Below are 23,188 nucleotides of genomic sequence, written 5' to 3' on the forward strand. Positions count from 1 at the left end.
TTTGCTTAATATCCTTCCCAATAATCAGGAAGCTCCATAAGAGCAAACTACATCTATCTTGCTCACCACTGTACCTACAATACCTCGCATAGTACCTAACACTCAGACGGCTGTCGACAAATACTGACTTTAGACAGTTAAGACTCAGCTCAAACATCATCCTCTTTGGGAAGGTGTTGCGCAGCGTCAGACACTCCAGTGGGTACTTCCCTCATACTCTCCAGGGCTCCCTGTTCATATCTGTTGTACTGAAGTGCAGTTCTTTAACAATCTGCCTCTCCCAGTAGACTGCAGGTTTCTAAAAGGCAGAAATGGTATCTGCTTCATCCTTCTAACCCATTACTCTGTATATCACCTGGTATACTCTAAGGAGCTCAATAAATGTCTACTGAGCAGATTATTGAGCAACATTTGAGCTTGGAGAGCCTCAACCATGACCCACATCTCTCAAACAGAAATTATATGAAAGCATTGGATAAACAGGTCACATCTTTCAGCAGAACTCATTTTTATACAACTTTCCAGGAGGGAAGACATTTAAGTAATTTAAATCATGTGTATGCATGCATATGCATGTGCGGTGAGTCAAATTTAAAATATACATCAAATTTTAAGTCAAAGAGGACCTTCGACAAAGCAAATTTACCTTAGGACTCCTTGTCCACACTGTCTGGGAGCATGTATTCCCTCTCTCTGCTGTCCGTCGGTAGTTTACCACTTGCATGATTTAAAAGACAGTTAATGACAAAGCTGGGATTGAAACTGTTTTGATATGTAACATTCTTTTCACTCTACTGTTCAAGTTAATTGCCTCATCATGCCTACAGCATGGTCGCATTTATCCTAATGCACTCGATAAATATGTTCATAAACAAATTAGATTCAGCAGAGCTGAATTTAGGTTGAAGGAGAGAAGAGCAAAGGAAGATATGTGAGCAACAGTTGTATGGACATGTTTAGAGCCTTGGTATCTGAACTTAGATTTCAGATAGCTTCCTTAGCATATGTGCTCTTATTTTGTGATGGTGGTTCATTCAAATTCTGCCCTGCCCCTCTAATATCTTGGTATGAACATTCTTTTTAAAGGGCCCTGTTTAAAAAGGATAGAAGAAATATTGCCTGGACCTCCTCCTGACAACTCAAGGACTAAAGACTAATGATAACACAGTGCCCTGCTGCACAAAAACACCTAGCATTTGCCTAGAGATTTACCTTTTAAAGTTTCTACACACATGATCTTATTCACTCCCCACAAGAACCCTAAACCTAAAGCAGTTCCAGAAACTGAAAACAGCACTCGATCCAATTGTTAGCTCTCTATAGGTGCTTTGCTTAAGGAGCCTCACACCCCCTCAGGGATTAAGCAGGGGGTGCCTGCTGCTTCTATTATCCAGCAGCATGGGCATAAAGGAGGAGCTGTATTTCTTCGGCAGCAACACAATCGTGGTAACAGAAAGCACCTCTCTTTCCGCTTTGACCCATACTGGCAGTCTAGGCAATTAATTAATCAGCACTCCCCATGGCGGTTTTCCTTTGGGATGCCAGTTGCCTTGCCAATCAGTCCCTCTCACAGAACGTAGAGCAGGACCACACCCCAAGCAAGACCTCTGACCGGGAAGGTGCTCTGGCCTACACTCGAGAAGCCAATATTTAGGTAGACCTGCCAGTAAAACACTCGTGGATACTCCCAGGCCTCAGTTTCCTCATCTCTAAAATGGGCTGCACCTCCTCTCTCTCTCTGGACTAGTTGCCTCCCATTTCACGCTAGGCCCCTAGGAAGTGAAATCAGTGCTTAACCGCAGCTTAAAGTCCTCTGGTTGGGCTCCAGGTCCTGCGCCGGGCATGCTCAGTAGCTGGGGCCGACTTGGCACCGCGAGTACGAAGGAGCTCTCAGCGCCCAGGCGGCTGACTGCGGGCACTTTGATGAATCACGTGTGTTGAGGCCCTCTTAAAGAGATAGGCACCAACTACTTTCTCCACCCTAAACACCGCCCTGAGGGCGGTGGCAGCGGTCGTGGTAATTGTATCTGCTTAGGGGCAAGGCTTGTCCTAGCGCTGAGTAGTGGCAACGGCGTGTGGCTTCTGGGGTGCCTGGGAACCCGGAGTACCGGGGGCCTGAAATCGGCAGCTTCGTAGGCAGACACACTCCCCCTCGGGAAGAGGTGCTGCCGAATCAGCGCGGGGCAGCGGGACCGCCCCGAGGGGCTTCCTTAGTGGAGGAGAGGTGGGGTTACAGGGCACAGGTGACTGGGCCGGAGAAAGATGGAGCATCCCGGGGCGGCGGCGTCGGGAGCGGGAGGCGGCAGCGAGGAACCCAGTGGGGGCCGGAGCAACAAGCGGAGCACGGGGAACCGCGCCGCCAACGAAGAGGAAACGAAAAACAAGCCCAAATTGGTGAGTGCTCCCGCACTCCCCGCCGGTCTTGGGGACAGCGAGAGCCCCGGGCTCCTGCCTTTGAGCACGGGAGACCCGGGGCCCCTTCCCAAGGGTGACCGCGACCTCGTTGTGCAACTCCGGGAGCCGCCGAAGGAGCGGCCACGCCGAGGCGCGGAGACGGCGTGGGGGCGGAAGAGCACCCCCTTCTCCCCTTAACCCCTTTCTCACTCTTGCCTACCCGGGAGGCAGTGCGGGAAGGGGAGAGGCCCCACCCCAACTTGGGGAGACCCAGAGTACTGGGTAGGGTCTGTTGTTTGTCTAACTTGTGGGCGCGAATCTTTGCGCGATTCCATTCCCCTTCCACCCTTGTGAGTTGCTGGGTTTTGCCTCTTTGACGCTTAGGGTCGGGGCAGGGAGACGGCTCCTCTTTGCAGTCCAAAGACTTGGGAGGCTACCCACGGACTCACAAATCAAAAAACAAATCCTATGAAACAAAAATAAAACACAGCGTAGGCCCCCCAGGCTTTCTGCTTTACCAGAAATCTAAGGAAGAGGCGCCTACGTGCGTCCCCGCCCCCCACCTTGCCTTTCCATGTGCTTTCCCAAGACACATTTCTTTGGCAGAGTGGGGGGAGCGCGGGAGTCGGAGGCTGGGTGAAGTACCACCAACTGTCGTGTGTGTAATAGGCATACAGCACTTCCACTTAGTTGGTTAAGAAGGTATGAGTCTCACCGTCCTGAGTGTGTGAACCAGTGGTAGCAGTCCATTTCCTGCCACTGACTTAATGTGCAGGGGAATGAAATCTATGGGGCCCGCTATTAGATTGGGAAATACTAGAATTTCCTCAACTCATCAGTTAAAAGGGTTCCTCTTTTTCGGTAAACTTTCTAACTCGGGTGGCATGAGGGGAAACGGTTTTTCTGCACAAATTCAGCAAAATGCTCCTGTCTGGACGTTCTTAGTGTAGCTGTGAAACACAATTTACTCATCTAGTTTTCAGTTTTAACCAGCAACTTGATTATAATTATAATTAGAAAGGAGATGGTGATTTTTAACTACAGACATATCTTATGGCATCTGGCCATTTGGATGTACTTGTTATACTTCCCTCTCTTGCCTCCTATTTGCCTTTAAATTATGGACTATCCATATTGGAAAACTAGTGGTCAGAGCATTATAGTTTAAGGAAATATGCAGCCTTCCATTTATTTGGGAAAGCCTGGGTAGAATAAAATGACAAGTTTAAAGTCTCATCGATTCCACGATAATTTGAGGCAAATTGAGAATTTACTTACTTGATGTGTCCTGCTACCCCATTATTTACAAATGAAATGGAACCACAAGGTCTTTGTGAATTGTCTATGCCGGGTTTAATTGGTGCTGCCACCGTCGTGAAATTTAGAAGTTTTGTGAGTCTGTCACCAAAGTTTAATATATTTAAAAGTTCTAATGTTGTGATTTTGAAATTTATCAGTTTGTGGTAAAAGTGATCATATTTCCTTTTTTTTTTGACCCAGCATGAAACTGTGGTTTAAACAGTGATTAAAAGTTTAAGTAAAAATAAAAGCGAGCCGATAGTTTCCACAAATGGTTTGGTACATCTAGCAAGAACCTTTCACTTTTAGGAAGTATGATCTCAAAAGAAAGCACTTATCTCTGTTAGTAAATAACACCTTGATTATAATCTTCCCTTTACTTTGGTCATTTGTCCTGTTTTATCTTTTATGTTTTACTTGCTCTGACAAGGTAACTAGATAGTTATGAGATGGTATCACTTTCAGTTCCTAGCTAACACTGTTAGATGTTAAACATAGCTTGATGTAGGAGAACAAGTGTTTGAATCTTAGTTTGTTAATATCAGTGGGAAATTCTTTTTGCTCACATAACTTGAGTCTTACATGATTTTTACTAGCAGCTGTGTCAGTTAATAAAAACAAATTTAGGAAGATATTTCAGCACTTTTTATTTGGGGCAAGCAAGTTGACCAAACAAGACTTGGTCATTTATTTTTTTTAATGCTTACAGCACCTGTTCTTCCTAGGTGGTCTCCCATCTAAGTACTAACTAGGCCTGACCCTGCTTAGCTTCCGAGATCAGACGAGATTGGGCATGTTCAGGGTGGCATGACTGTAGACTATTTTTTTTTTAATGAATACCTTACTCCTTATTTTGAGTTGTCTTATTGAAGTACATTTTCTTCTAAGGCCTTTTAGAGAAGAGTTCACCTGGGACTCTTTAATTAAAATATTGCTAGTAAGATAAAGCTTTACCTAGACTAAATCTTATTGTTTTGAGTATTGTTATTAATCAGTGTAATAGTCCTTAATTGTGTGTGTGAGTGTGCATGTGCACATGTGGGTTTATAAAAGAGCCATATAGAAATTAACTGGGAAGTGAACACACAGTGTAAATACACACACACACACACACACACACACACACACACCTTACTGTTAAAGTGTACAGCTGAAACTTATTGAATTGCGTTAACCACTGTCACCATACAAAATAAATAAATTAACTACAAAAAAAGAGCCATATGGTAATAGAAATTATTTGTGTAGGTGATTGTGGAGGATAGATAGTGATTCTTAAACTCCTGAAATTGTGTGAAAAAATTTGAGCATATGATGCGTTTTTCTGGATCCCATAGCTTTTATCAGTTTCTCAAAGGCATGTGTCTTTTAGCATAAGAACTCTACAGAAGAATAAGAAGAATAAGAATTGTGTTACCAACGAGAGAATAAAGGAAATGCCAATTGATTCTCCTTGAAGTTACTTGGGAGAGGAGGAGGTCAATGATGAAGGGAGAAGGGAAATAGCACTGACCGCGTGGGTGATTGATAGTGAGGATAATGCACCTGGGGGTAAAAAGTTAATTACACAATGTCAGTATAGTACTAGCTAAGATGAAAGTTTCGACTATGTAGAAAAATTAACTCAATAACTATAGTGTAGTGGATTCATAAAGTATAAGGCTTGTGATTCACTTGTTTTCATTTAGTTCTTCATTGTTCTGGAAAACTGGAGAAGAAAGGCATGTTTTCTATAGAGAGGAACTGCAGTCTCATATCCTCAGCTTTTGATGGGTATTAGTTTTTACAGAGACATTTCAGTACTTGATGACTTCTGCTTAAGATGAATTAAGTCAAAATTTAACATTTTGCTTCAGTCTTCACCTCTGCATCCTCATAATGGCCATTTTATTTTGATTCATTTTAACGAAGGCAACCTTGTTTTGGACTCATCACATTTTGAATACTGCATTAGTAGTAGAGCTTTGTATTTTGTAACTCTGATTAGGCCCAGATTGTAGCATCTCATTAAACAACATGAATCTTAGATTATTAAAATAGTTATTTGATGTCAACCATGGAAAGTATTTTGTCAAAGTAGTAAAGAGAACTCTAGAAATGTTATGACCAAATCCCACATGTTTAGGTCAGTGACTTAACCATTAAGAGAGGCTAGTGTTATGGTAGATCTAACAACCCTCACACACAATGTGTAGAATGGCTTAACATTCTTTGGTGTTTTTGTGTTTTGACTTTGTGTTTCTGTATAATTTCTGAAGCATTTGGTGTTTAGTTAGTAGTCCAATGAGTAACCTGAAGTAACAAGGTAATATTCTGGTTATTATATAACTTCCTAAGTATTTGGTTATTTGTTTTTAGTTGGATAAATCATGTTTTGATTTTAATTGATAAAGTCTGAGCTTTATGATTTCATTTCTGTAACAAACGTACTGAGCACCTACTGCATGCCTAGTCATTATTCTGAGGGTTGGTGATATAAGGAGAGGGAGTGAGGGAGATGGAAGTTAATTAATGATTAAAGAGCTATTTGATGAGGAATGATTGGAATATGTATAGGAAGGTGTAGTAAAAACATCCTGGAGAGGCATCTAAATCTAATCGGATGCTTAAGTGTGGTAAGGAAAGGCTTATATAGTAGGTGACATTTGTACCAAGGCTTGTAGAATAAGCCATTATTTGAAGAATGGGAGGGAAGGGCATTTTAAGTTGAAAGAACATACCAAAGTAGAGAGAAATGATAACGCCCAATAACAGAACTGCAGGTAGATGTTAATGGCTGAAGCAAAGGGTATACATATGGTGGACCTATTAGAAAAGAGAGTCCAGATCATGATGGATATTTGTATGCCATGTTAGAGGTTCAACTTTCTGAAAGCCATAGTAAGCCATCGAAGAGATGTAAGCAGGAGACTGACCAGGTCACAATTGTGTTTCAGAAAGGAATAATGCAGTGGAGAATTTCTTGGAGAGGGGTGGCAGAATGGAGGCAAGAAGACCAGTTAGGAGAAGCAGAGTGAAGTTTAAAGTTAGAGACCTGGATTCCAATTGCAGCGAATCGCTCATCCATGTATATGTTCATCCACTTACTAGGCATCTTTTTCTGCATCTGTTTCATCCTGCCACTTTATTGACACTCCTGCCACCCACCCTGAACATCTTCACCAAATCTGAAATGTCAACCCTATTTCACCTGTCTTTCACAGCCTAGCTGGTGCCTCAAAATTCTCTCATTTTCCCATTAATCCTTCACTTTGGCTTACTGAAGAAGGTTCCTCATTCTGAGCTAATTATCTTGAGTCTGAATATTATATGCTGATCTTGTATTTACAAAGATTTTTAAAGTCCTCGGCAAGGGTTCTGCTGTATGCCTACTTTTGAAAACTTTGCAGGCCAGTGCCTGGGTACAAAATTATTCAGTAAATTATTAACTTGGAATTCTTTCCCTGTAGGCCAGTCATTTTGATAAATGTACATTGTTGAAAAGAGGCTTTTTAAAAAATAAGTTTCCTTTATGTGCCATTTTTTTTCTTAGTATGTATACTCCATCAAATGAACCTATCAGTACATTCTCTGTGTCCTTTCTCTAATTTTAAAATTCAGGAAGCGTTTTGGCTGGGAGAATTACCCTACCCCCTTGTATGTTTGGACTTTGGTGATATCAGAGCTTGAACTTCATGTGGAGAAACAGTGTCAAAACTGATAATGACCCCAGTAGCATTTTTATTGTTGTTAGTAGACTTCATATTATTGGCAAAAGTACTGAATGATGGGCTGAAGGCTCTGGGTTCCAGTGTTTGTTCTATCTTATATTTGCTTGCGATCTCTGATGAGCCATTTAACACCAGAAATTTGGGCCCTTTGATCAATGTTTGTCAGTGAGAGAGAATGTTGCCTGATTTGCTTCACAGGTGGTTTAGATAAAACAGTGATGAATGAGGAGACATTTAGGAAATTCTACATTGCTATGCAAATATAGAGCATTATTGTTAACCCCTTATATTACCTGAATCAAATGTATTGTGGTTGAGAGGTTTAATGGCTTTCTTGCAATTTGATAGTTCTAACATTATTGTATAAAGTACCATTGTGTGAGTATATGTTGTCTCCCCAATTTTCTTTGTCCATTTGGAGGATTATACATTCTGTCCTTTTACTAATAATTCTGTTGAATTAATGTAAGATGTCAGTTTAACTTTTTTCACTGTACTTTTTTAAAGAACCAGGCTACCCATTTCTTTAAATTTGAAGCCTTTAAAATTTTTGCTAAAAAAACTTTCATTAGATATTTATGACATTCTGTCTTGTCAGGCAGCTTACTACTGTTGTACAAATAAGGAAACTGAGTCACTAATGTGTTAAGGGGTCTAATCGAGAGATAAGTTTAAAAGCTATCACTTCTGTTGTCAAAGTTAGCTATATAACACTGAGTCATTATGCTTCAGGGATCTCTGAAAGTGAAAAAGTATTCAAAATCTTTCTTTGTTCTTTTTTGGAAAATTATAATTGTATTCCACCTAGATTTCACCCTGAGTACTAAGAGCTCTGGCAGTAGCAAAATGTCATTGAAGTGAAATCACATTCTTTTCCAACCTGGTTTTAAAGAACACTGTAAATAACAGGATGCTCTGAAAATAGTACATACATAATATGTGCAAATTTACACAAATCGACACATTTGGTTAAATATTACTGGGTATCACTAGTACCATAGGGATTATTATTGAAGACCCACCTTTTTCTATTACTATATTCAGTCTGCCATGCAGAAGAGACCAGTTCCTTCTTTAAGATTTTGGTTGTTTGATTATTTTTGTCTCAAGCCTGAAGAAACGAAGATGATGGCCAGGTGACTTATAAATATAATTATTTACTTGATATCTAAGTGGACATCTTGTATAAGACACCCATGTGGAAGACAGCTTGAAATGATGCATATAAAGGAAGGCTGAGATATATTTTCACACAGCTATTTATTATGAATACAAGTAATAGAAGTCAGCTCATACTAATTTAAAACTTATTTACCTGATCAAGCTGCATCTGTTTCAATCTAAATGATTTACTCTGGCTGTAGCTTGAACAGGCACTCAACTGAATCCTGATACTTGCTTGCTTTATTTGAGGTGGCCTGGGGAAAAGGATATTTATTGGTGTCTTTCTCGTGGAAGAATGTGGAGAACAGCTCTTACCAGTCACCATTTACGCAGGCTTTCGTTTAGTGAAGGTTCTTCTGTATTGCTTTAGAGACAGTAAGCTACGTCGCTACCAAATTCAGACCAGCAAATTGGCCTCCAGTTTCTCCTGTTGGACCTCTAACAGTAGGGGATGCTACTTTAAGCGAGGAGCTTCTATGTGGCTATTTAGGCAGGCCTAGGTTCGAATCCCAAACTTCATTAGGAATGAGTTGTTCCCCAAAAGCTATTGAATCAGTCACCTGGCAATTCTGATACTCACTCAAGGAAGAAAAGACACTGGGCACAATCCTTTAGGAAAAAATATTGTTCTGTGATAGATATCCACATGCTTCAGTTAAGATCTGCTCAAAATTAGGATATTTTATCAGCTCTTGACTTGGTCTTTCATCCAGCTAAAAGTGAAAGAGAAAGTTTTCATTTTATTTGTAATAAAATAAATCTCACTTGATTTGTAAAGAGATAAAGTTTTCACTTTATTTGTAATATAGACTGATAAGACTTTAATAAAACGTATGAAAAATTTCAAACATACTAAAAAGTTGAAAGGGTAGTATAATAAACCACCATAAACCACCATATATCCATTACTTATATACAGTATTTCTCTTGATTTTCAACATTTGCTTCATCCATCCTTAATTTTTTGCCTTGCTAAAGTATTTTACTATAAATCCCAGATATCGTGTAATCTTACTCTTAGTAATTCAGTGCGCATCTCTTTAAGGGCAGTGTCACATCTTTAAAAATTAAGATATTCCTTGGTATCATCTAACACTCAATTCATAATCAAATATCCTCAATGGCCTCAAAAAATAATTAGATTTTAATCTAATGTGTGCCTAATGAATGAACATGTCACTGAACTACTTAAACAAATACAGCTTTAAATTAATGGTAAATCTCATTCAAAGTTATTCCACATAAAGTATCACATCCAATTAAGTTCACATCTGTCTGTAATTCTGTAGAAGTTTCTGGAAAGGTTGACTGTACAAGTGTGGAGAGACTCTTTAGAACACTAACTATGTGCCATAGAAAATAGACGAAATTAAGACTGCGGACTCCACTCACTGATTGGGTAATCATTCATTTTTCATTCTGCAATTTGTGAAGTGGGGTGGGTTTATCTGTAAGTATTTCTCTCCTAGGGAAATGTAGATAGTTGGGCAAAGGAAATGTGTTCACTAGATAAAGAGTTCATATAGCTTTGATCCACACGTGCATACACACACAACTAAGCTTATGTTACTTGCTCTGGTTTTTATTTCAATACAAATGCTGTTTTGGTACTTGAGGTGTCTTTTTAGCCTCTTTGTTTTTAACCTACACTCTAGGTTGCTGAATCTGTATAATCGGTGAACAAACCTTTACAAAGAACTGTGATCTTTTAAGTCTCCTTATTTAGACATTTAACATGGTATTAAAATTGAAAACCAGGCTACACTAATGAAGTGATGGAGGTGGGCATGGGTGGAGTGGATAAGTATGAAAAGTCGACTTGGGCAAATAGCCTAGACTGCTCACAGATTTACTAAAGAAATTGTGCAACCACTGCTTTCCCATACTGCAATGTAGTGCTGATATCATGCTGGGAGGTGATAGGCATATAATTTCTTGAACTTTGTGGATTTAAGCAGATTTAGACTAGTAATCCGTTTTTACTCTGCAACTTCTAGGCTGCCCATTTACTGACCTAATCAGGTGGACAATTTTCCTCAAAACAGGAGATGAGTGATAATTGTTGGGGCTGGACAGATATTATTTCCTCCTTTTGTTTTGCCCAGGGGAGAGAAAGCTATGGGGGTGTTGTCTTATGTGCTTTGAAATCATTCACTGATAAAAATCTCAAATGCTTAATAGCATGTTCAGCATATTATGCTGGCTGAAACTGTTTAGGAAGAAATATGTAGAAAGCAAGACTCTGTATAGACTCTGCGCTTACATTTCAAACTTTAATAAAAGTAAATATGTAATAGAGAACAGGGCCACTGTGTATGGTGGGGCCCTACTCAAAGGTGAGAGACCTCAGAGGTCACATACCTTAACAAATCATGTGCCTCGTCACGAGACTGTGTTTTCAGGGTGCTGCTTTTTCTAATTCACACCAAGCTGCCATATGGGCCAGCTACTACACTTAAGATGGATTTTATTCTCAAACCTGATAGGAAATTTAGCAAGGCACAGGACATAGTTTAAATGTCTTATTTATAATTGGTATTTTCCGTTTGTCATTGATTCTGAAAACAATGTATAAGGTGTATATCTATGTAGTATATTGTCCTAAACCTAGCTCCATTTGCTTTCAAATTATTGCAGCCCTCAAGTGTAGAGGGCTGTGTCCTTGAGGACCTAGGCTACAGTTTCAATATATTCAATACTTCCTCTTATTTAAAGCTCCTCCCTTTCTGTACTTTTCCCAGTAATTTTCTTGACGTTATTGTTACACAGTGTTTCATATAGATATAGATTGTGATGGATAAGACTGCATTTTGGGGAAGTTAGTGTCATAACTTCAATTTATTTTCATTTACATTGCCCATGATATAAGGCAAGAACCTATAGCAAGTTAAGATGGGTTAAAATAAATTTGGCAGAAGCATTTTCTCTAATAATAGACTCTGCAGCCGAGTACCTCATATTACAAAATCAATGTTTTCCAGAAGTCAATGTGTATATAAAACATTTGTGAGGAGAAACAATCTTTTCTTAGGTTTACCTCACAGCTTGTTTTTCATTAACAGTGCATTCATTACCTTACATTTTCCCTCTCCTTTGGTTGAGAAACTATGGTCTTTCAACAAGATATTAAAGGGAAGAATAATTTTACAATGCCAAAAACGAAAATGCCTGGATTTTTTTCCATGCTAGTGTTTTGGCCTTTCGTGTATCTGTATTACCAAAGAAGAGTGTACCCATGTTTTGTAATCTCTAAATTCTTAGGCTTCCTCAATGTAGCCTATACTTGCTTCATCAAACTGTTTTTAGATGGTCTCGTAAATTTCTATGAGATTCAAATGCTCTGTTTTTATATAGACTGAGTAGGTCTGAGACCAAATACTAATTTTCAAGTGGCTACGTTTCTTTATAATGTGGAATTGAGGCATTATTATACTTTAAAGTAGGAATTGTTCAGGACTCAAGGCCGGATTTTCCATGTTCTTTCTACCAGCTCTTTTGTAGCTAATTGTTATGTTATGTTACAAATTCTTGCTTTCCACCCCCTGCATCTAAATAATGTTATCACTTGGATGTTTCTAACTCAGAATGTTGTGGTACGATCAAATTTGAGACCCACGGAGCCAATTGAGATTAATTATGAGCCTTTATTAGCCAGCCAGCGACTGACTCTCCCCACTAGAGAATCAGCCCCAAGCCTCTAGAAGGAATAGCTTAAAAAGCCCCAAAACCTCCTCTAGCAAACAAGCAGGTTTACAGAAGCAGAGGCTGGCCATTAACATATCTTAACACAGGATAACTACACCCTTAACATTAGCATATCTTTGCACAGATTATCTCCTAGAACTACACCCTGTTTAACATTAAACAATGGAAGCTGAAGTTAGCCATTTGAAAAATTTCCACCCTTAATATGAAGATCATCTTCTTCCTCATCATTTTTACTGGTTACTATGAATATTATTAATGATATAGCCTATTTTCTGGCCACAGAAATAACATACAGAAGGATGGCCATTGGGTGTGAAATCCATTATGGAGTGTGACAGATTTATTTAAAAGCATTTTCCATCCACACTTGTCCCATCACTGACTATGTTGTCATAAACTAGTAGAGACTGCATTTTGATCTTAATACCACCACTTCATGTTTTCAGACTCCACAATTTACTTTATAGACTCTAAGAGTATTTCATGTGCTATACAGAGTTGAAATAGGCTAAATAGAATAGATATCTAACTGGTCCTATTAAACTTTTTTTTCTTAAGTTTCTGACATTTTAAAGAGGTTATATACAGAGTAAGCTGACTACTTTTTAAAAATGTGACTCTGGGTAAGTCATTTATCTATCTTCTCTCTGGGTGCTAGTTTATTCTGTAAAATAAGGAAGTTGAAATAAAGAATTTCCAAGATCCTAGTGAGTTCTGATACAGTAGGAATGAAAGGTTATTGAAAGCAGTAATGAATCTGCCCTAACATAAATACATGCATGACATCTAGGTTCTAGTTAGACAAAAAATTGACAGTCATGAAAGATGACTGTTTAATGCTGAACGTTAATGGGTGAAAATCCCAGTTAATTTTACTGTTACGTTTCTGGAGTCTGAGTTAGCCTATTTCAGTGAAGGTCAAATTGACATTGTTTTAACCATGCATTGTATGCAGGGCCCTAGAGAAGGCTGGCTCTGCCCTAGGTCATCCTAATCCTTGGGTAGTTGCCTTGATTCACTGACCAAGTACAATACTCGAGACTGCCCAGAGGTGATTCTCAATAACGGACAGTCTCATGTGCCAGTAGCTATTCTAACTGCCTTGCATATATTTGTCAAGAACCGTGCAAGGTCTGGGATTTAATCCTGCTTACCCACCTGTCACGTTTCATGGATGAATGCAGAAGACACAAGACTCCTGGGTCAGAGATAAAACAGTTTCTTAAGTCTTATGAGGTGGGCCAGGATGGATGTCTCTACGGGTAGTGAGTTGCACTACAGGAGGGGAGCACTGAATTTAGGGGATTTACAACTTTTGTAGTAAGCAGAAGCAAGTCTGCTGTATGTCTGGGGAGGGGAGATATTCTTACTTCATCATCAAGGTTGCTTGCTACAAACACAGCCGTGGGAAATGGCCTGGGGAAAATGCTGTCAGGGCCTTTCAGTCTCGGCATCCTCAGCAAGAATGTGTAGGTATGCTCAGGGATTAATGGTGGATATTGTCCCCCCAGCAATAGTACCTCATTTGATCTTCGCAACCATTATTTTGTAGGTGAGGAGAAAGGCTCAGAACATATAAGTAAGTAACTTGCCTGAAGATAAACAGTGGTGAATTTGGAATTCAAGACCACTGTGACTATAAAATCTCAGGTTTTTAACCATGATTTATAGTGCCTAAGACCCTAAACTTCAGAGTAGTTCTAAATTGACCTAAAGACCTAGTGGTTCTCTAGACTGGTGATGGTTGGACCTGACCTAGACCTGCACTGTGCTTATGTGTAATTTAGAAGACAGAATTCTGGGCCATTTATTTTAGTGCCACTGATAACAAAAGCTAAAATTCTTTGAATCACTGCTGTGAAGTAGTGGGTCAGATACGTGACCATTGTTAGACAAGAGTGATGAGGATAAAAGTGATATGGCTGTGGATTTTAAGGATACATAAACATACTTCTTAAAAATAACAGTCTGGCAGTCTGACCTCTGTTAAATAAGTTCATGTCAATACAAGGCCTCCTGTACTTTACTACTGTTGCATATTGCACACATTTTTTTCTCTTTGTATGCTAGCCTAGAAGAGAGTTAGCTTTGCAGCCATACTGCCTATTTCATCTTTTAGTTTATCTCTTTCCCTCCTCATTCTCCTTCTGTTTGTGAAATTTCATGTGAAGTAAAACTGCTTTGGAAAAACGAATGCTATCTCCCATGACACAAATACATGATATGCATTGTTTCTTGTTTAGGGGAATGCCAGGAACCACCTACCTTCGCCTGCTGCTTCCTGTGTCTCCTTTGCTTAAAGATTGGCTGCTATAAAAGTGTGGCATATTCAGCCAAGTGCTATCTTTTTTAATTAGGCTGCTGAAAGTGTTGTGACAAACTATTTTTGCATTGACGTGTGACAAGTAATAGAGCCCTAAACCATGGGCCTAAGTGTCAGGTAATGCGGAAGTGCACTAATGTGATATGAGTTCTAGTCTCTCAGCCTTAACCATCACTCTTCCCAAAAGGAAAAGGGATCCTTTAACTGTAAAAATTGTGATGAGTAGAATAGGTTATGTATATACCAGTATATGCCTGGAATCAGGCTATTTCACACTTATGATCACTAATCTTAATGAGTTAAAATTTCTATGTTGATTCTTTTCATAGAAGTATGTACAGTAAGTATGAAACTAGTAGATAAAGGATATCTTAAGCTCACATAATGATATAAACATAACTGGGAAAGCTGATAATTAAGCAGGTTAAATATTTTTACATTTCTATTTTTTTAATATCCATCTTACCTGTTCATACAGATTCATATTTCCTCCAAATATGATTCTTGTTGATGTTTTTTGTTTGTTTTTGACTTCATCTAACCTAAAGAGCTTTGTGTTTTGGACCAATATATAACGAAGAATGTATTTCTCTTTCCCAAAAAGTATGTTTTTTTTTTCTTTACAGCAGTGGTTTTCAGTGGGGGATAATTTTGATGTTTGAAGATGTGTTTAGTAGTCACAGATGGGGAAAGTGCTACTGGTATCTACTGCGTAGAAGTCAGGGATGCTGCCCCGCCCCCCCACCCCCTCCCCTGCCCATGACAAGGAATTATTCTACTCTAAATGTAAGTAGTGCAAGGTTGAGAAACTCTGCTTTAGGTCCTATCGCTTTCTGTTTTAGTATGAAAAATACTTATTGCTCCTTAGCCATTCTTCACTCTCCATTCTACCCTCTGTATTGAGATGGGTCAGTTCATCTCTGTCTTCAAAGAGGCATTCTTTGTTTTATTGACTCCCACCAATTTTATTTTCATTTCCTTTCTCTCCACTACTGGAAATCTTCTGGAATGCACCATTTAGAATATTATAGTTGCAAAGTATATCTCTTATCACATATTTCTGACCCCTAAGAAACATATCATTCTCATCCTAATGAGTTTAAAAGGATCTTTTTTCTTTTTGCTGATTTCTTGATACCTTGACAGCTCTTGATGCTGATCACTTTTAACTTGTTATCTGTACTGATTTTAGATTCCATAAGATAGTCTTCTCTGGCAGCTTCTGCCTCTTGATTTGTTGACTGCCAAAAGTAACAGCTTTCCTTGCCTTCCATCTCAAAAATTTCTCTTTATCTTCTCTTCTCCACATAGAATTGCAGGCAATCATATGACTCTTCAATTGCTACCTGAATGCAGTTGAGGCCAAACCTTTCCAGCTACTCTGACATCTCAGTTTCATGCTATATCATCGTTTGCTAAAAGACATCTCCCAACTATGATGCGGTTCTACTAGAAATAGCATAAAGTTGCTGATTAATTTCTCTGAGACCCATCTGAAACCTGGAATACTTTATGGCAGTGGTTGTTTTAATATTCCTAATGGCAGAGAAAATAAGAATGATGTCACCCTCCCTCAACATATGCAGAAACGCGCACACAGAGACATACACACACACACACACACACACACACACACACACGGTATTTATCAAGTTTACTCTTTCAAAATAAAGTTTACTCTCACTTCATTTATCACCAGACTGTATTACTGTAATATTAGTTACCGACCGACCTTTCTTTATGATTTCTGATCCAGTTGAATCAAGGTTAACATCCCTGTTTAACCAGTGAAAGTCAGTGACTACTACTCACTCAGCTTGTTAGGATCAAGCTTATTTTTATATTTAGGGTTACTGTTAAGCTACCTAATTTTGTTTTATCTCTTTTGATTTTCCCCTTTACTTAAGTGAAGCTACTGCATTGTCCCATTTGCCTGGAATAACCTCTTATCCTTTTTTCTCTTCTCAGTGAATTCTAAGTACTTTCCTTTTATTTTCCATATAATTTCTTAAACTCTTTGTTGCATAATGACATGATAACTCATTCCTCTTCAACCCTGAATTTCCCATAGAGAGCCAGTGCATTTTGTGTTGCACATGGCCATATTCACAGTTATGCTTATTAGAAATGTATATTATAGTATATAATTATTCCACACATGTCAAATCCTCATTATATATGAGACGTCATGCTGAGGGTATAAACCCAACTATACATAGGTCTTACTCTTGAAGATCTTGTGGCCTAGTGAGAAAAGAGGGACATACAAGTCTAAAGTGTTAAGCCCTATAATAAATAGTTATGAACAGAGTGCTCTTGGAATGCCACATACTGTGCAGGGTACGGAGAAGAGAGACTTCACAGAGGTCACATTTACTTGTGGGTCTTGTGGGTCTTGGAGAATGGAGAATAGTTTGGTAAGGTTACAATGGAGGACAGTCTCAGTAGGAGATCATCATGTATGCAAGTTTAGAGTTATGTAAAGGCAGATTTTTTAAAAAGTGCTGTTGACTTAAAAATGTTATGGTTTTGGAGGGAAGACTGACTGAACTTGCTTTATAACTGAATATAAGTGATCATATGAAGCACTTTCACAGACTCAAAAGTGAGCCCCTAAAATGTTTCAGGCATTCTTCTGGGGGCTTTGCGTCACCATCTTACTTAATTTGTATCATAAACATGTCTTATAAGTGTAGTTATTTCCCACATTTTACAGAAAAGAATGAGTCTCAGGTTAACTGATTCTGATTCCCAAATACATGGTATTTTATGGTAGCATGCTACCTTCTTAAAAGCTATATTTAAATTTAAAAATGAACTATACTGGATTTCTAGTTTATTAAAATATACTTAATATTTTATATTTTTATTTTCCCTCTTATCAGAAACCATATTTAAAGTCTGATAAATGTACCCTAACACATTTTATCATTGTTGGATTTAGCTGAGAAGTAATAGAGCAGGAGAAGTTGTCTGGGAGTTGTCCACAAACGTCTTATTTAAAGCTATATACGGTTAATTTACTGCTGAGCATTTGGGCAAGCTACTCAGTTGGAAAAGTCCTAGCTCTGAAATGCTTCTCGTTTAACGTTTAATCTAATTTAATAAATGTTTTGGAGAAACCCACCCTGGGACTGCGCTACATGTTACTAGGGTGCTAAAATAAATAGTCTCTGCCCACTAGGAACACAGTGTCGGAGAGTCTGATGTGTGCAACACTCTGGTGCAAGGTGGAATGTGAGAAATGCTACTGGAGAGGTAAAAAGTGCTGGGAGTATTAGGGCTGACTTTATGGAAAGATTGGTGATAGAAGAGTCTTGAAGTACAGGGAGTTTTTCTTAAAGTGTTGGAGAGTGGAGAAGAGGTGTTCCCTGTAGTGAGAACAGTATGCGCAGCTGTCAGGAGGGCTGGGAAGTTAGGGCATATTTGAGGAATTAAGAGCCAGCCTAACTGCAGTTTGTACATCTTAATCCCTTTCCTTTTTTCACCCATCCTGCCAACACCCCTCCCATCTGGCAATCATCAAAATAGTCTCTATGAGTTTGTTTCTTTTTTTTTGTTGTTCATTTTGTTTTTTATATTCCACATATAAGTGAAATCATATGGTATTTGTCTTTCTCTAACTTATTTCGCTCAGCGTAATAACCTCCAGGTCTATCCAGGTTATCGCCCATGGTAAGATTTCTTTCATTTTCATGTCTAAATAATATTCTATTGTATACGTGTATCACTTCTTCTTTATCCAGTTGTCTATTAATGGGCACTTAAATTGCTTCCAGTTATAAAAACAGTCACGAGGATGTAAAGTACAGCATAGGGAATATAGTCAATAATATTGTAATAACTGTATGGAATCAGGTGGGTACTAGACGTCATGGTGATCACTTCGTAAGTTATATAAATGTCTGATCACTATGTTGTACTGCTGAAAGTTATATAATATTGTACGTCAAGTGTAATTGAAACATAAAGCAAATTTAAAAAAATAGTCTAGTGAGCCCCAGAGGTACACGTGAGAGTGGTGGAAGTCAATCTGGAGGGAGATTGCATCTCCATCATGGTGAGCACTGAATGCTTCTCTAAATAATTCGAACTTTTTTTGTAACCCAGGTAGAGTGAGCAGAGGAATGAATGTCATCAGACCTTACTGTAGACTTTTTATGATTGGGAATGTCACAAAGTTTAAAATCTTTTGTCAAAACTTCATAGTAATTGGCCTGTTTATAGTGTAAATATAAAGGCATCTATTAATTCTGATACCTTTTGGCATACTTTAATTTGAAATCTTTAAACTTGTGAAATATGTACTGTAAATACTGTACACTTGAATAACTTATAGTTGTAGTGGCTTAATTAGACCTTGCTCCCAGCTTACTCTTCGGTAGATCTGTGCCTCGATCTGTGTCTTTTTTTTTTTTTACCAATAGATACTGCTTTAAAGGTCAGGTAGCTTAGCATACAAGGCTGCTGCTGTCAAACTGAATGTGTTTTGTCTAGATGAATTAAAGTCCCCAGAATATTCCAAGAGAAGCTGCAAGATTTATGATATACAAAACTAAGTAAAATTATCCTCGCTGAAGTGTTGTCATGATTTGGCTGTTTCCATTTTCATGTGTGAATCCCCCGTGACAAAATAAGAAGAGATAACATTGCTCACAACTCTGGCATAGTAGTTTTAGGGCTATGATTTGAACTTGAGTCTCCTACTTAGATAATTCACTTAAACAAGTTAACTTTGTGTTAAGAGACACTGTCAACTGAGTTTTATTACTGCAGCTTTTAAAGCTTTTATTACTACAGGGGTCCAATTCGAGACAAGAGCCAGAGGAATGAAAATTTGTCCATATACAAAAGATTTCATATACCTGGGATATGAAAGTATGTTAATCTGTGTTCAGATATAGTTTTTACATGAAGTCTGATTTGCAGCATGTGAAAGAAATGTCTATTATCATTGTTATTAATGATTGTTTATTTGAACATAAAACTTTAAAACCACATATAGGGTTTTAGGGTTTTAAGTTTTAGCTGCTCCCTTAAAAAATATAAGTAAGTTCTCTTTCTGTTATGGTATATAACTGTTATTTAGTGTTTAGTTGAGGGCGAAGATACTTAGGCCAAAATTGAATGTTTTGTGGTTATTTTCTACTTCTTGAGTGTAGAGATATTACCTATCATGTGTTTTACTGAAAGCGAATGATTATTTTTTATTCAGTGGTTTGTAGCTATAGAAGCAAGACATTATTTCACAAGGTATAGGCTGGAAAAATTTTCAAGCTCCTTGTTAGATTACAATATTATTCTGAAAAGACATAAGTCTTTAAGACATGAATCATCCTTTGCTAGATGGATTTCTCATGAGAGATTTGTAATTCTTGCAAAATCTCTATTGAGCCCTCAAAACACCAAAACTGAGGATAGGAATTCTCTGAGTTACAAATACATGGCCAAATGAAAGGCCCTTGGTTGGGGGCTCCCCTGCTATATTAGAGCCAAAAATATTGCTTGGCATTTTCCTCCCCTTCCTGCTGATGTTGCCTTGGGACTTGGTGGCTCAGTCATGCGTGGAGTAAGTCGTCTCTTTTGATTCTTTCTCTGTGACCTCTGTAAATGTGATGGTGCTGGAAACAATCCCTCTCCCACTTGCCCTACCATCTGACTTTATTGCCAAAAAGTTAGGGCTGATAATGGGCTTGAAACTTTCCCTCTGCTACTGGCCCCTCCCCCATTTTGCCCGTTAGTGTAGGACACACTTTCCCATAGACGTTTTTCCTTTATTTGATACATATTGTAGTGCAGTTCAGTTTCCTCATAGTCTATTTAATGCTGAAGGATAACGGATTGTGAAATATAGGTGCTTGTTATTAAGGAGTTTGCAATATTATAAGGAGAATAAAACATATACATATCAGTATCAGTTAATGCCATAGGAATGAATGATTGTGAAATATAGGTGCTTGTTATTAAGGAGTTTGCAATATTATAAGGAGAATAAAACATACATATCAGTATCAGTTAATGCCATAGGAATGACTGGAGTTTAGAGACAGAGATTAATAATTTGGGTTAAAATAGGCTAGGAAGTGGGTTAAAATATTCTAGGAACTGAGTCAGTAGATACTTCTCTCCACCCTTACTCCAAACCTCCACAGTATTCCCCCATGGGAAAAATACATTCAGAATGCAAAACAGGAGACTTAACTATGCACTCATGGATTACAGAATACTTTGTTTCAGGATTTTTATATAGACTGGATCAATTAAAATATTAAAAAACAAATAATGCATTATAAGTAGATCATTTTAGTAAACAGAATAAATGTTCCTGATTTTTTAGAAGACCACCTTATATTTTGATGCTAATTATAACCATTGCCATACTATTGATCTGAGATGTCCAGTACATTGAAAAATGTAATTTCTTTGTAAGTCTCACTGGTTTCGCATACTGAAAATATGTTTATGAATGAGCGCTATTGTTCAAAGTTGAAACAAATATGATACCAACTTGTATTTCCCTGGAACAATAAGTGAAAATATTTATAGTATTTTAAATGCATTAGGAATGCAGTCTCCATTCCCCCCCCCCCCCCATTCTTCTCATTCTCTTTAATCCTCTAGATTCCCTCTCATACAGATTTGTTAAAAAGTGGTTTAGGACCTCTTGCCTGAAGGCTATCAGGAAAGCTTGCTGCAAAACATAATTTTGGAGCCCCAATGGATCTAATGAATGAGAATCCATTTGGTGCAGGCCCCAGGAATCTGCATCAATAAGCTGCCTAGATTATTCTGTACTCTAAAGTTGGAGAACCACAAATCGGTCCCACGGATTTGTTTTGTTTGGCTTGTAGCATTGACAGTGTGGTTTTTAAAATTTGATTTGTTTGTCAGCTCTTAAAAATTGGAGTTTACATATATAAATCTAAAATTCTGACTTCTCTAGAAACATCAGAGTAATTTTGTAGTTCTGAGCCCATGTTTCCATGCATCTTTCAGCAGTCCACTGTACTTGAATAAGAACTGTCTGATTTGAATGGGCCATGGGCTCTTGGATTTGCCATAGTCCACCCCTTACTATTTCATCCTGGGTTCAAGTTGTTTACTTTCCTACAGCTGAACTTCATCACTCAATATATCACCTACTTAGAATCTGGATGTGTTTGAGTTTTTAACTCTGGATCCAAAAGTTAAAACAGGTGAGAAGTTATTGGAAAGAGATGAGATTGGAGGCTGAGAGACCAGAGAATTTATTATAAGAGTAGAGATAATAAATGAACTTCTGAACTAGGGATAGAGAAAAGGAGGGAGATTTGGATTTAGAAGCTGTGACCTTGACAATTGACTGAATTTGGGTGGGATCTGGATGGGAGAAGGAGGGACATACCTGAAGGAGTAAGGAGTATGAAGTGGAAGTAGGTGGGAAGAGGAGTTTGTTTTTGGATACAGTAACTTTAGGTGATTGTGGGACGTTGGTAGCTACTGGGGTATATCTTGTTAGGGAGCAGAGATTCCCCCTACTGTCTTGGGGGAGAAGATGACTCTACAGGAGCGTAAAAAATCTCCTGGGTGTTAGGTTAAGTTTAGACTGAAAAAGCATAGCCAAAACCTACCTGCTTTTTCTAATGCAAGCTGAAAAAAACCCACAAAAAAACAAACCCCTACAACATTGTGACTAGCAGGAATAGACAGAAAATAGCATATCCTCTCCCTAATCCCTGGGCTGAGGTGTAACAGAATCCTTGGAGTGCTTGAGATTTTTTTCTCTATAAGGGTCAAAGGTTAGCAAAGGTTGACACTTTGCTGTAGCATATCATGGTGACACAGTGATTTAATGACAACCACTACTTTCTTGTAAATGGTAACTTTGGTTTCTTTCTCCTTTTATCTCTTCTCCATTTAAAATTTTGCCGTGTGAATATTCTTTAGTACTGTGGATGCTGGGAACATGCTGTATTCCAGAAAGTGTTTTTAAGACATTTTTCTTTTGTTTTTATATCTGAGAACATTGTTTCTCTGGGAACATGTTATATAAGGAGATTAAGTTCCCAGAGGTAGCTCCCCTTTTTCATACTTAATGTACATGCAGATGAGCTGTTTTATTAACAGTATGAGTATGGTCTCTGGGTACAGTATTGTGTTATGTATAAGAACAATGAAGAGAGAGTGCCTTCTTATAAGTACAGGGCTGAACCTAGACAATATTTTGAAATTGGTAAATTTTAGCTTTGGGATTCCCCCAATTCTTTTTTGTACCCCCTTTCCACATAATAGTGTCCTCCCTTCAGGTGACACCCTTCCCTCTGGGACCTCCCTTCTGTCTTCCCTGTTTCTCAGTGTTCCAAAATTACCTACCACCTCTTCTCAAACTCTTTGTTTCTGTCATACAACTTATCTCTCCTAAGTCTAAGAATGAATTATTCTAAAATCATTTCTGGAGGTGCTAATAATTTTAAAAAGATGGTTGTTAACAAAAATTGATTGGTAAAATATCCAGCAGGTAGCACAGGAAAGTGAATAAAGTCAGACAGAGAAAGGACAATGTTTTGGAAGAGCAGGTAATCATATGAGCCGCCCTCAGTTCGCATTCTCC

The 23,188-nt window shown here is 38.4% G+C and overlaps 1 protein-coding gene and 1 pseudogene across 7 annotated transcripts in view; one reads left to right on the forward strand and one right to left on the reverse strand.

Annotated features, from left to right (window-relative positions):
• The first annotated feature begins 1,876 nt into the window (after positions 1-1,876).
• The window catches only part of DIAPH2 (diaphanous related formin 2), a 776,708-nt gene continuing 755,396 nt past the window's right edge, over positions 1,877-23,188 (forward strand). For 4 of the 7 annotated variants that reach the window (XM_036226381.1, XM_036226382.1, XM_036226384.1 and 1 more), the window contains exon 1: positions 1,878-2,394. In XM_036226381.1, coding sequence (XP_036082274.1) covers positions 2,263-2,394 — 132 coding nt within the window. In that variant the 5' untranslated portion in view covers positions 1,878-2,262. Of the gene's footprint in view, positions 2,395-23,188 lie in introns of all 7 variants that reach the window. The other 3 variants (XM_036226378.1, XM_036226383.1, XM_036226380.1) reach the window with 1 other exon arrangement.
• On the reverse strand, positions 4,394-4,512 carry LOC118608364 (annotated as a pseudogene).

Source organism: Rousettus aegyptiacus, unplaced genomic scaffold (genome assembly GCF_014176215.1).
Source record: "Rousettus aegyptiacus isolate mRouAeg1 unplaced genomic scaffold, mRouAeg1.p scaffold_m13_p_9, whole genome shotgun sequence".
In the NCBI taxonomy this organism is placed as follows: Eukaryota; Metazoa; Chordata; class Mammalia; order Chiroptera; family Pteropodidae; genus Rousettus; species Rousettus aegyptiacus.